The sequence below is a fragment of the Sapajus apella genome, unplaced genomic scaffold, assembly GCF_009761245.1.
Source record: "Sapajus apella isolate SASKATOON/1434 unplaced genomic scaffold, GSC_monkey_1.0 scaffold42, whole genome shotgun sequence".
NCBI lineage: Eukaryota > Metazoa > Chordata > Mammalia > Primates > Cebidae > Sapajus > Sapajus apella.
In genome coordinates, this window is record NW_022436982.1 from 14,154,322 (window position 1) to 14,169,423 (window position 15,102).

Consider the following 15,102-nt stretch of genomic DNA (forward strand, 5'->3'; position numbering starts at 1 on the left):
TGTCTCCAAATGTGTGGACCATGATTATTAACAAGTATTTCACAAAATAAGAGCCTATGGGTAATAGTTTGAAAACACTGCCCAAGTTAATCAGGTTAAACATATTTCTGTAGTGTCAGACTTACTGGCCTAATGTGTAGTTTGAAACCCTAAGGTGAGTTGGTCTAGGATATAGCACTTTCCAATATATATTAAATACGTATTTGATCATGGAATCTCTTATGGGGCATTTTTGGGGAAGCCCCCTTGTGGGTCTGGAATATAATGGAATATTTTGGAAAACCCTGTTATGCAGAAGTTTAAAAGACATGACAAAGAATAGTATTTTATTTTTACCTGTCCCAGAAAATTTACATATCAAGCTTTTACACTGAAAGTTCAATCTGAAAGGAATTCCTTTACATTACAATACCTTTCGACTCCTTAAGTCTGTCTGTAAAGCTTGGCTGCCTCAGAGCGTCTTCCGCTTGTGATCATCAGCACAAAATCAACTGTGGGGAGGCAGCAGATCCTATTCAGGGTAAAAACCTGTCAAAATACAGAGGAATTGGGAGTTTATAGGTTGTTTGCTTTTAAAGATAGAAGAAAAAGAGTTTGTTGGCAACTTTAGATACTTATTCTCCCTTCTCACCTACCATTTTCACTTATTTGGCCAAAGGATCACAACTAGTAGTTTGTGCCAAAGGAGCCCCCCTCAAAGTCAGGAGAGGTCTCATGGCTTCATGATAGCAGGTTCTGTCTCCTTGAGTCTCACTTCACACAGGCCATGCTGCTTTCTGGATCAGAGGGGTAGTCCCAGGGTGGAGACAAATAGCGCAGGAGATGTGAACGACGAATATTTGGAAAGCAAGGAGAAAATATTAGCACCTCTGTCATTTACTGTGTTAGTCTTCTTAATTTCTATTTCTGAAAATGTTTTATATGTTTCTATTTTCGTATGTGTGTCTATGTAGATATGGGCATAGATACCTATTTATATACATTTAAACATTTTATTGATAGGATGCACACTTCAAAAATGTTAGCGACGACCCACTGGTTTAGAGAGTAGTGTTTGAGAAAAGCAGACCTGGGACCCATCCCTCCAGCCTCTACTTCTTGTCAGTATGACTTGGACACCTCATTTCACTTCTCTGAGATGAAATGTCCTCATCTATCTAACAAGAATAATAATAGCATTTACTTCATAGGGTTCATTTTGCCAATGAGATAAATGAACAGATGTGAAGCATATAACACATTGCCTGGCATTTACAAAGCTCTTTTTTAAAAGAGAAGCAATGCATTCATTTAGTAGGAAAGGATGTGGGACAGCCATTCCCTCAGGGGCTTTGAAATGTACTTTGAAAACCTTTGGCTCAGTAGTGTGTGATCAAGCGACAGAAACGAGTAGCCACCAGACTAGGTGAGGATCTTGTCTATAATGCACTTGCCTTTCATTTCTAAGACTAACCACCTCTTTGGTTTCTCCACTCAGGCTAAGCCGCGTCTCCAGCGAGGTGGAAGCTCTGCCTCCCTCCACAACAGTCTCATGAGGAATAGCATCTTTCAGCTCATGATACACACCCTTGACCCGCTCGCTGAAGGTAAACATCAGGCTTTGGTTTGGGAGCGTGTTTGGGGGCGGAAAGGATGTCAAAAGTCTTCTCTACATAAAACATGTTTGTGCTGTCGTCATGCACGCCTGCCAGCCTTCTCTTGTTTAGCATTTGCCACAAGCAGCCCTGGCCCTTTGACGTGCTTTATCTGTAACAGCTCAGTTCATGATCAGTGGTTTTTGCACCAGGAGTAGGAAGTGAGGTCTGCGTGCTGATTCTATCTTTTGATGCCTCCAGCGTAAATATAGTTTGTTACGAAGCAGAGAGGACACAAAGGTTTCCCTCCCTTCCAGCTAAAGTAACAGTTGTCTTTTGTTATCATTTCTAAGTTTCAAAACAAAATTTGTGTGTGAAGCCAAGTTGTGCACCTTAAAAAAGAGAGAGAACTCTTGATTTAGGAGGGCTGTGATTGGTTTGGGAAATGATATTCACGGCAGAACATTGAGACTGTACTGATTCTTTGGCAATTGGAGGGTGAGAGGTGAGCATCTATGCATCTAAAAAGCCCTCTCTCAGAGAACTGCTTAGGAGCTGTCATTGGAGACCCAAAAAGCCAGGCTCACCTCCCAGTGTAACCACATGAACTATTACAAACAACCCATTATTGTGTACTTCCAGTGTTACTCAGGCACAATGAAGCCAAATACATTGTGTTTCTTCAATTGCATAAATAGTCCCAAAATTATTTTCAAGTAGATATATATTTGATGTGTCGAATAAATATTAGTTTTGCGTCTAGTAAGGGGTTCAAATATAACCAAGTGTGTTCTCCCTTCATCCCTGGACTTTATAATTTGTAACTCAATGCTACAGTGGAGCTAATATAGCCCAGGAAACAGATACGTGCCACTGAATGAAGCCGGGGATCTGATTGTCAAATCATGTCATATGAATCAGAGATCTTACCCAATATCCAGCTTTGCTAAATAGTTTCAAGAATATAGGCAATCAAGAAATTCATATGAGGTAAAGAAAAATCTGAGACCCAAGCGTGGCTCCCAAGGACCTATATTCCTTCACTGGACACACATCTCACTCAGAATAATAGGTAAGGAACACAGGAAATTCTCCCTGCAGAACATGGAGCATTTCAATCACAAAACATCTCCCTGTTATACCACAGAGAGTTGTATAGCTGATGCGATATTCTCCAAGGAGCCTTGCTTCACAGGTCCTGGGATGTATTCACTAGAGGTAATTCTTAGCCAGGAACATCCTACATATCATAACTCTATCCACTAAGAAGTCCATTTGACAAGGAGATTAGACCTGGTCACCAGCCTTCTTTTCTTTCCCCTGGGATATGCCCCCAGAGATGGAAGTAAAGGGTTTGCAGGCCAATTGCTTTAACTCCTTCCTCCCCACCACCAAGCAGTTGTGTGACTTTGGGCAAGTTAGGATCTCTAGTATTTGGTTTCATCATCTATAGTTATATTAATAGTTATCTGTGGTACCTTACAGTTGACAAAACATTTTTGCACCTGTAAACTTGTGTTTACAATAACACTTCATAATTAACATTATTAATCTCCTTTCACAAAATACAGCACCACTAACATAGATCTCAAATGTATCTACTGCTGCTCTCCCTCCTACACCTCGTTATTCCAAATCATCTCCATCGCTTGCCTGCATTCCTGTGGCAGCTTCCTAGCTGATCTTTCCGTTCTTCCATTGCCACTGCCTAGACATATGTTCCACGCAGCAGCCCAAGTAATCTTCTTAAAAAGTAAATCAGGTTATGTCATTTCTGCTTATAACTTTCAGTGGCTTCCCAGGGCTCTTAGGAAAATTGTGAAATCCTTGCACAACCAGTATTTGTGCAAAAGGAGCCCCCCTCAAACTCAGGAGAGTTCTCAGGGTTTCATGATAAGAGATTCTGTTCCTTTGAATCTCACTTAACACTGGCCTTACTGATTTCTGGATTGGAGCTTTAGTCCCAGAGTGGAGATGAGATAGCTCAGGAGATGTGCAAGACAATCCTTTGGGAGGCAAGAAGAAAATATCAGCACCTTCATCATTTACTTTGTCATTCTTCTTAGCTTCTATTTTTGAAAATGTTTTTGTTCATATTTTAGTATGTATATATATAATCGATATGAATAGAGATATAGATATGAATATAGGTGCCTATTTATATACATTTAAAAATTTTGCTGATAGGATGCACAATTGAAACATGTTAGATGGCAGTTGGAGGGTAGGAGGTGAGCCAAATTATGGTCTACATCAGGGGTCCCCAACCCCCAGGCCCTGGACTGGTACCAGCAGGAGGTGAGCGTCTCAGGGAAGCAAGCATTACCTTACTACCGCCTGAGCTCCGCCCCCTGTCAAATCAGCATTGGCGTTAGATTCTCATAGGAGGGTGAACCTTATTGTGAACCTCATGTAACAGAGATCTAGGCTGTGCACCCCTTATTAGAATTTAATGCCTGATGATCCGAGGTGGGAACAGTTTCATCCCTAAACCATCCTCCTTGACCCGGCCATGGAAAAATTGTCTTCCACAAAACCCATGTTAAAAAGCTTGGGGACCGCTGGTTTACATGATCTGCCTCTTGCTCCAAACTCAATTTCACTTTGTTTTAGCCACACAGAACTTTCTGTCTTCAGACGGACACCTCTTCCCTGCCCCAGGTTTTTGCATAGGCTGTTCTCTCCACTATAACATTTTTCCTTTCCCCCACCCCTTTCCATTTTTCCCTGCTATACTCCTGCCTGTTTTTCAGCACTCTGTGTAAATGTCACTTCCTGACCATTCAGCATAAATCAGGGTTCCCAATCCTCATCTGTCAATGCACTCCTTAATTTTTCTTTATTGCTTACATTATGATTTCTGTGATTGTTTATTTATTGCCTGTTTCTGCCAGAATACAGGAAGTTTCTTGAGAGCAGGGACTCTATTTTATTCACTAGTTATCCACAAAGCCTAGAAGAATACCTGGTACATACTAGCGGCTAAGGCTCAGAGAGATTAAGCAACTTGGCCAAAGTCATGATATTGACCTGATATTGATCATGTGAGAGAAGAAAGGAACAATTTTATGTACTCCAACTGAATTATGATCAAGGGCCTGAGTATGTTTATTGGGGGTAAGGCAGTATTCTGTAGCAATTAAGAGGACAGACTCCAAAACCAGACTCTAAGTCCAAATCCCAGTGCTGCATTTACTAGCTCTGTGACCTTGGACAAGTCACCTGACCTGTTCGTATCTCAGTTTCCTCATCTGTAAGATCAGGAAAATATATAATGATATCTGCATTTTGGGTTATTATAGGATTAAAAAGTGAATATACATAAAGCATTAAATATACTCCCTAGCACATCTTAATTACCATATACAAGTTTGGAATTATTCTGTTTCATTATTTTAAAAAGTAACACAATACATGATTTTTTTTAATTCAAAATATTCCAAAGGTTAAGGTGGAAAAAAAAGTCTTCATCTTTCACCAACCCTCTAATTTTCTCCAGTTCCCCAATTCTCCACAGAGGAAACCACAATTCTCAGTTTTATGAAGCTCCCTCTAGAGATGTTCTATCATATACAACTCTGTGTGTGTGTGTGTGCATGTGTGTGTGTGCACGCCTGTGAGTGCAGGCATGTTCTTGCCCACAGGTCTCAACAATCTAAATGTTTCTGGGTTTTGTTTGGAAGAATTCAGTTTCTGGTAGGGCTTGTTTCTGTTTTTTCTGTTTGGAGAAGAGGTTATGTTTTGCTTCTGTGAGATAAGAGAAAGTGAATCTAGTTTGCCTCGGAGTTGGGCCATCAGTGATTTTCCAAAACACCTGGCCCATGTGGAGCTGTGCTGCAATTAAACTGTTTGTTCCTGCTGTAGCAAGATGTGCCTTCTGAATCCAGGCACCTGCTTTCAAGGTGAAACCTCTCCCTGAAAGATGTAGGAGGCTTCAGTGGTGTGAATCTGAGAGATGCTGACAGCCATAATCAGCTCTGGACTTGAGTGATTGGAAAATATGGAAAGTACTTCAATGCTTTAAAATTGCTCCATAGCATGCGGCCAAGAAAGCAGATTGCTCTGGTATTTTTCCCCCAAAATTCACAATCATTTTCCATTCCGAGAACAGCCAAAAAATTAACCCACAGCTCTCAGAAATAGTCATCTCTCTTTTAGTTTGCATCTAATCACTTGATTCACATGTCCTTGTGCCAAACTGCCACCTTTTAACAACATAGAGTGTGCTAGTTACATCATCAAGTTGATGGCATGAATGCTGCAGTCAGTAGGTAGCTTCCTTATAGCACTAAGAAACAGTTTGCTCATGTCACTGGTGTTCACCTGGCGGGGTAGTGCATTGGCATTACTGGCATATGGTGTATGTTCAAAAGGAAACTATTCAAATGCATTGGAAAACATCATCTAGGACAGATGGCCTATGGAAACACATTCCCCTTTGTCTCATCTGTGCCACTCAGGTGTCGTTGTTGTCCAATATTCAGTGATTGATCCCTTGCCGAAAGCCTTCATTGGTGTTAGTTCAGCCTCTGAAGCCTGAGTCACGAGGGTCCAGCAGTGTTTTGTGTTTCATTATTTGTTGAGGTTGATTTAAGCCACTAAGCACCCCAAGACTTAGTGGCTTAAAACAGCCACCATCTTATTGCTCATAATTTGTGGATTAAGAATTTGAGCAGGGATCACCTGGGTGAGTCTTCTGTTCCATGTGGCATCACTGGAGGTCATTTGATGAGATTCATCTGGGGATGCGTAGGCCAGAAGGTCTGAAAGGACCTCACTCACTCTTGACACCTACATAGGAAGACACATTCGAAAACTGGGCCCAGCTGGGTCCCCTGACTCCCCAAGTGATCTCAGGACCTTTCCATATGGATAGACTTGTTTTCTATGGTAGTTAAGGGTTCCAAGAGCAAACCTTCCAGAAAGCCCAGGCAGAAGCTGCAAGGCTTTATATGACCTAGCCCTGGGAAATCCCAGGATGTCACTTGTACTGCATTCTGTCAGTCAAGCAGTCACTAAGGCCAACCCAAACTCATGGGGATGAAATTAGACTCCACCTCTCAATGGGAGGAATACCAAAGAACTTGAAACTACCTGTGATCTCATCCAGTCTGTTCAGGGACATACATTGCTTATTGGTTCCACTGTTGATTGTTCATTGGTGTGCTCTGGACAGACCACATTATGTAGAGGGGAAAAAGCTGGCCTGCCTGGGTGAAGGTTTAGTCCAAACAAAACTGAGCAGTGCCTTTACAGGGACACAAAACTATGAACAGGACATTGTTCATGAAAAGAAGGAATCTGCTTAAGGCAGATGAATGGTTAGACTAAAGGTTTTCTTTCCTTTTCTTGAGAAACTATAATTATTGGTCTTTGAGATCACAGAATGGCTGTCTAAATTGATCTTTCTAATAAATTCAGTGTCCTATATTGATTTTAACATTGTCTCTAAACAAGCCTTTATATTTGCTCAGGGGTACATCTTCATGAACCTAAAACAAGGATGTGGGGTGCTGCACTTTTGCAGTGTGAAATATCTTCTCCTATCAATATGTCTCATAATGATATCACCAACTAACATTTGCAGAGTACTTACTGTAGGCCAGGAACTATGCTGAGTGCTTTGTATTAACCATCTCATGTAATCCTTCCACGAGCCCTACTCCATCCTTCAGAGGACACTGACATGTAAAGAGGCTACGGCTTGCCCCACCAAGGCAAGGTGACGAAGGGAGTAAATGGCAGAGCCAGAATTTGAACCTCTATCTGCCAGACTCACAGTCTGTGTTTGTCATTCTTCGCTACTCTGCCTCCTTGTGTAACCTCATGTCCAACCCAGCATTCCTTGTTCTCCTGGTGTAGACCCTAGCCTAAATCACAAGAGCTCTGCCCCATCTCTAGACTAGGGATAGATTTTTATTATCATTATTATTTTATTATTGTTATTACTATTCCTCCTACTGCTACCACCACCACTACTACTTAGGAAGACTTGAAGAACCTCTTTTGCCAGAGAGAGCTTTTTAAAAGCTCTCTCTTCCTCTGGTTTGGGGCAAGGAGAAGAAAATAGAATGCTGGGGATAAATTTGTTCAGGACTGACCTTTTTTCGGAAAAAGGAGCATAGAGAAAAAATGGTGATGTCTTCCCCCCTCCGCCTTCGTGTCCTCCTGATCCTGTGCCTTGGTGGTTTCAGTTCAAAGAACTGAAAACTGTAAAACATGTGGCCTTGAACTGCTCTTAAACCTTCTGCAGCCCAGTCTGCCATCTCTAGAAAGGAACTGGCAGGTCGTATTCGGCAGGCATATCGGCATATATCTGCTCCCAAAGACTTCAGAGAAAGGAATACCACAGTCTTTTCTGGTGATCACAGTCACCACAAGGAAAATGACTTTTAGAAATTCAGGGGTGAAAACTACCGCCTTGACCAAAGAGATAACAAAGTTGTTAAAAAGAGAGGGTCTACTGTATGGTAGCATTTTTACTGAACAAAGTGTAGGATTCACACTATGGGCAATAGTAGCTTCCACTTATTGAACACTTGTCTCTTATATATCTCATCATCCCCACTTCATGGATAAATACCAAGGCCCAGAGCAGCTTGGCGACCTGCCCAGATGGATGTTATATCTCTACCCACATTGATCTGGTTCCAAAGCCATTTTCTCCATCTGCTGAGTACTAGGAAATCAAACAAAGAAAATCCCGTCCATGACTCAAGATGAAAATTGTTTTCTATTGGTTGTTTTTTGTTTGTTTGATTTTAGAAACAGGGTCTTGCTATGTTGCTCAGACTAGACTTGAAGTCCTGGGCTCAAGCTATCCTCCCACCTCAGCCTCCTGAGTGGGTGGGACTACAGGTGCCTGCCACCATACCCAGCTTGTTTCCTGTCTTTGATGAAAAACTATGAGCACAGAATCAGCAGAGAGGAAGTCTAGTACAGCATTTAATAAGAGTGAGGATTGACTGAAAGTAGACCCCCTGGGTTTTATTCCCAGCTCTGCCCTTCACTATCTGTGTGACCTTGGATGACTTGTTTACCATCTCTGTGCCTCAGCCTCCTCATTTGTTGAAAGAGAGTAATAATACCTACTGCTTAGCATTGTTTTAACAGTATACGAGCTAATATATGCTGGGCATGTTGGCATACACCTGTAATCCCCACTACTCTGGAGGCTAAGGCAGGAGGATCACTTGAGCCTAGGGGTTCAAGGGCAGCCTGGGCAATGTAGCAAGACGCCTGTCTCTTTTTTTTTAAAAAAAAAAAAAAAAAAAACTAAAATTAATGAAGAGTATATGAGCTAATACATGAAAAGCACTTAAAAACAGGGCCTGGCAGAAAATAAGTGCCAGTTAAATGCTAAATGTTACTATTAAGAAATGACAGAAAATGACCTCAGGATAGAACCTTGCTTGCTCCAGAGAGTCATAGTGATAATAATGTGTTTAGCTGCCACATTTGAGCTCTTACCAGGTACCAGGTACTGTGCTTTGCAAACATTATCTCACTCGACTCTCTCAGCAAGCCCATGAGAAGGAACCTGTTAGCCCTCATTTTACAGATGAGGAAACTGAGACCGCAAGTGGTTTTCTCACCTGCCTGAGGCCACAGTCCTGGGATAGTAGAGCCAGCTCTTTAATGCAGATGGTCAGAGCCAGCCCCACTGCTTAATACTCTCTGTTCCCTCCACGTCTCATGAGCAGTCCCCCCAAGTGTCATGCTTCTCAGATGAGATCGATTTGAGGAAATCTATTTTCACAGGTCCACACTATGTAACTCTGTAGTAGACGACAGTTACAGTCAGATGTGTTCACCTTCTTCTTCCCATCCCTAGTAACCTTTGTCCTGTCTTCTCGAGTTCTCAATTTATAGGGAAGGGATGGAAGTTCCCGTTTTCCCTCTTTTTGAAGGGCTGCCTTTGACCTATGAGTCCAAATTTTTTATAGTGGCTCTGAATCTTTACCCAAAAAGGGCATGCCCCGAGCTTGTCCATAGAAGAACCCTGGTTCCCCTAAAATGTAAGTCAAATCATGCCCCACCTCTGCTCAAAACCATCTCACCAACAGCAAAAGCCCTAGACCTCACAGTGGTCCCAGGCCCCCTGTGACTTCCCTCTCTATCTCCCTCCCTTTTTCCCCTCCCACCTCCTCTCTTCCTCCCATCCTCTTCTGTTCTCTCATCCCTCCTTCCCTCCTCTCCCCTCCTTTCCCTCCTTCCCCTCCCTCATCTCTCTGTGCCCTTCCCTCACCTTCCTCCCTTCCTCCCCTGCTCTCTGCCCTCCTCTCCCCTCCTTCCCCTCCTTCCTCTCCCCTCCTTCCCCTCCTTCCTCTCCCCTCCTTTCCCTCCTTCCCCTCCCTCATCTCCCTGTGCCCTTCCCTCACCTTCCTCCCTTCCTCGCCTGCTCTCCGCCCTCCTCTCCCCTCCATCCTGTCCCCTCATGTCTCCACTCTTCTCTCTTTTCTCTCCCATGTCATTTCCCTTGTTCTGCTTCTCCAGCTGCCTAGCTAGCTCCTTCCAAATTCCAAGCACACTCCCACCTCAGGGCCCTTACACATGTTCCCCCTTTTCCTAGATACCCAGTTGGCTCCTGGTCTCCCTTCCTTCAAGTCAGCCTTCACATGTCACCTGATCAGGGGCCTTACTCCATCAACCTTTTGAAAATATCAGAAGCAAAACGATGAAAGTGAATCCGAGTTTTCACTCTCCCTTGCCCTGCTCTGTATTTCTCCCTTACACTTGTTCCCACAAACGTGTTTATTTGTTGTGTGCTGCCTGTCTCTATCCTTATACCTACAACAGAACAGGACTCAGGGCAGGCTCAGCTCTATCCCCAGTGCCTGGCACAAGTGGGCCCCAATACTTTGCTAAATGAATTGAATGAGTACTTGCCTTTATAATTTTTCTGCTGGGAAACTTCATGCCTCTAGCCATTTAGATTTTCTTAATCCATGCCCCTGTCAAAGGGCTCTGTTGTTGTGTCCAACAGAGTCCTATTTAATTGATGGTTATCTTGTGGCTGTGAATAGTGATCCCATCTGGTTTGGCCACCATTGTATAATACCAGCACAGCACTGATGTTATTACATAGGTGCTTGGTCAGTATTTGCTGGATAATGGAATATATCTCTAGTTCCGGAGTCACTGCTGCAATGGGAAATGTTTGCGGTCTGCCTCACACCCTCCTGGTGAGTTCTCGCGTCTCCTTGTTCCTCTCTTCCATCCAAATGCTTTGTTCTTCTCTCGTTTCCTTTCATTTTCTTCTCTTTGATAAACTGTTAGTTCTTTCCTTTATTGCATTCCCAGGCCTAGTTCTGTACATTCAGAGAATCACCATTGCAACAAGATGCTTAGATGTTTATTGTTTTAGCCATTCGTTCCTTTTACAAAATCAAACACCTGTAAAATAACACGCAACCACCACTTAATGTGGCGTTAAGATGAGTCTGAGAAGGAAATTGCAAAAAACAAAGCTGCTTACTCATTTTCTGTGGACTCTTACATACTCTTCCACATTTCTAGTAATGTCTCGTTCCTCATGGAGATTCAAATTTTGATTTACATTTTTTCACTATAACAACGATTGTGTTATTAAATACCAGTATTTAACAAATTCATTCACTAGACACCTTAAGAAACACAAAAGTAGAAAAATACTTAATGCACCTGTAACTGAACTAAAGCAGGGGTCCCCAACCCCCAGGCCATGGGCTGGTACCAGTTCATGGCCCATTAGGAACCGGGCCACACAGCAGGAGGTGAGCAGCCAGTGGGCAAGCATGACCACCTGAGCCCCACCTCCTGTCAGTTCAGAGGAGGCATTCGATTCTCATAGGAGCACGAACTCTGTTGTGAACTATGCATGTGAGGGATCTAGGTTGCGGCTCCTTATGAGAATCTAATGCCTGATCATCTGAAATGGAACAGTTTTATGCCAAACCATCCCTCCCACTCACCTCATGCCCATCCGTGGAAAAAATGTCTTCCATGAAAACCCGTCCCTGGTGCCAAAAATGTTGGGGACTGCTGAACTGAAGGATTATTTACCTACAGGACTTGAGCCAGTTTAGAACAGCAGATCCCTTCATGCCTGTTATATAATTCCCTTGAGGCCACTTTTCCTGACAAAAACCTTTTGAATCCTGTAATAAGATGGTTGAAAATGACCTCATACTCATAGTAGGATGCCCGCCTTATTTGCCATTAGAAAGACAGCAAGTTCTCTCCACAGTAAGCTCGCTTCGCATCATCAGAGCTGGCCCCTCTGTTGCTGTTACTTTCCAGCCAAAACATTTATGCTTCTTTCATTGAGATTGGTTGGGGAGCATCCTGGGAGCGTTTCTTCCACCTTTCTGATGATGGCCGTCAGAGAGGAGGCAAGGCAGCAAAACTGTCTTTCAGAACACCTGAATTGTAAACGCCTCACACATGAGTACCAAATATCTAACTTTTCACCATCTTCTCTGTACCCTAATGGGTTTTCAAATATTTAGTAACAGAGCCTTTCGTTCAAGGCTTTCTCACAGGGAAAAGTAAATGGTGCGTTTAAGTTGTTAGAACTACTGAAAGTTTGCTGGTATCAGAATCTGTACCAGTGTGCCTAATTCAGTCGTCTTGCTATAGGCCAGCAATAACAAGCATGTAAGCAATAAAGACCCCACTCACAAGTGCAACAAAACCGTCAAATACCAAGGATTAACCCAAAAGAAATATTTAAGAACTTCATGGCAAAAATCATCACCATCATCATTTCTGAAGAACGTAAAAGATCTAAATAAGTGCTAATATATTATAAAGATGTCCGTTCTCTCCAAATTAAACTCTAAGTGCAACTCAGTCCCAGTCCTAGTGTCCAACACTTTTGACAAAGAAAGACAAAAAAGATTTTCCCACCAGAGATCAAGAGGTATCATCGGGCAGCCGTGTTTAGATGCTCTGGCTGAAGTACCTAGGAGGAAGGTGAAGAGGCTGGGTCAGAGGCCACCGGGGTCTCCTCTGAGTTGGTCCTGGAGGGACGTACTGCCATAGGGTGTAAGCATCACTGCCCTGGCCAGGTCCACTAACTGCTCTTGATGAGGCACTAAGCAGGGCAGGAGGGGGCTTCCTGGAGGATTTGAATCGCCAGGTTGAAGGGGCATGGGCCTCATTCCTGAAGCTGTGAGAGTGCACATTCATGGAGTGGCCTCCTGGCATGGCAAGCGCTCTGGTGCATGTACAGCAGGCATGGCGCTGGCCGGAGCACTGGCTGCAGGTGAGCACGGCTTGCCAGACCCTCGGGAAATCCAGATCATTGTGTGAACCCTGAGGAAGGGCCATCACGGAGTGTCCCTGGAGAACTCGAGTTTTGAAAGCAAGTTCTTAAAGGAGGTGAGGCGCCTGTGTGAGCAGAGGAACCATCTGGCTCAGGGAAAGCCAAAACTATGTATTGTTGTCCCAGCCAAAACATGGCTCCTTTGAGATGAGCAGGCATGTGGCTTTGTGCCCACTGGACTAAGGCTCTAGCAGTGTCTCCTGTGGAGGGGTGCTAGGAATGTGTGAGTGTCTATGCCTGTGTGTGAGAGAGAGAGAGATTTCAGTGCATGAAACTACAGGCCTCTGAGATGGGGGAGAAGGAAAACAAGCAAGTGGAACTTCTGTAGTACCCACTCGGTGCCACACGCCCCAAAGTCATGTCACGTAAGTCTCTCAGCAGTGGCTGTGGGAAGTCATATGTGCGTTTTAGCTCTGAGAAAACTGCAGTTTCAAGGGGTGGCATGGCTTGCTCATAGTCACCGAGCTCCTAAGTCTGATTTCTGAGCCTGCACACTTCACTCACACTGGACTCTTATCTAGGGCCACACATGCTCACACATCTCTCCGTTTAGAAAAGGCTTTCCAAGTCTTCAACACAGACTAGGAAATGTTAATGTTAACTTGAAGCTGACACTAAGATTAAACTGTCATTTGCTTGCTGGATCTGCTTTCTGTCTCACCAAATACCAGAGCTTATTTCTCTTCGCTTCTATTTAAAAAAAAAAAAAGCTTCAAAATGAGCTTTCATAAAATTTTGTTTGGTCACAAAAGAAAGTCATTTCATGCCTCTTTTATCCAAAAAGCGGGGAAGTGCTCAAAGGCAGTTTTGTAACCTTTCTATCTTAAATTGTAGATCATTTTAAATTAGAAAGACGTTTGTGTGCAGCCCCTGCCTGGTAAGTGGATAGGCAAAAGAGTGAAAATCTTCACTGGAGAAAAATAAAATCCAATCCACTGGCCATGACTTACTAAGATGACCGCAGCATCAATCCCTTGATAGAGGACAGGTCATTAGTGCCTCTCATAGAGCAAATACAGGTTGAGTTAAATAGCTCCTCTCTTTAGGGAATAGTAAAGCATTATTCTCATATTTGAATGTGAAAGATCGTTGAAACTAAATCTCTCTCTGTGTTGTACACATTATAAATTAATATTATTTGAGCCATAAGGGAATGTGAATAGTCTTACTGGAATAAATGCTTTTGAGTATGAGAAAAGTTCCCTCTCTCTTTCTTTCTCCAATACAAAGGTTGGCTTTGAAGTTAAAGCCACAAGGTATGTGGCCAAAAAATTGATTTTGATGGCATTTGAGCTCAGACATATCATGAAGAAGGAAAAAGTATCCATAAAATTAGAGCTTCATCTTTGTCCTCTGGTACTTATGCTAAAAAGGGAAATCCTTCAGAAGGGAGGACTTAAGTTCCCAGAGATAAAAAGCAGCTGTCACAGATGCGATTACATGGGGGACCAAAGGATGAGGGCAGTCACTGAAGGTGAAAAAGCACTTTCATTTACCAAAGACTGACCCTTCAAAATGTATATTGTTATACAAACATCATCTGTGATGTGAGAGCATCCAGAGGTGTTTTTTCCCAAATGAAAGGCATTTACACTAAAGACACCTCTCAGTGTGTAATAAGTAGCAGGGCCTCACTTCACAGGATGAGGTTGAATGACTCGCATTCGGTGATGAGATCCTTTCTCTGACACTAGGGAACACTCTTCCTAGTTGGCTCTTCCATCTGGGATTTACACTGGATACAACACTCACGTGTACATGCTGATCATATTGTAAACTCAATCCTCAGCTGACTGTCAGGGCCCATTTCTCTCCTGACCTCACAATATCAGATCCACCAAATCTTGCTTCTTTACCTCAGCCATTAAAGAGAAATTTCTCACCCACAGCAAGCTGTCCTTTACAGGCTGTCCCAGGGCTCAAATGAGGCTATGTTATACACACATGTACACACATGTTTGCAAACAGTCAACCAGCATTGTTGCTTACATAGTTTGCAGGTCTATATCAGACTAGTTTAGTGTGTGTGTGTGTGTGTGTGTGTGTCTGTGTGTCTGTTCATATATTCATTCATTCATTCATGAAACATATTGCCACTGCAAGCTGACATGAGTGGTAACCCTGTTGGGAATGTTCTCCTTTACAGGCCCCCACTATAGACAGTACTCTGGGGGAGCATTAGCCAGTGCTTGCCTTAGACTAGTTGACTCCCTGAACACC

General features: G+C 43.1%; 1 protein-coding gene across 3 annotated transcripts in view; it reads left to right on the forward strand.

The window, feature by feature from the left end:
* Positions 1 to 15,102, forward strand: part of SLC24A2 (solute carrier family 24 member 2) — a 271,295-nt gene that overhangs the window by 157,566 nt on the left and 98,627 nt on the right. For all 3 annotated transcript variants that reach the window (XM_032300096.1, XM_032300094.1, XM_032300095.1), the window contains exon 4: positions 1,478 to 1,586. In XM_032300096.1, the coding sequence (XP_032155987.1) occupies positions 1,478 to 1,586 (109 nt within the window). The remainder of the gene's footprint in view (positions 1 to 1,477; positions 1,587 to 15,102) is intronic.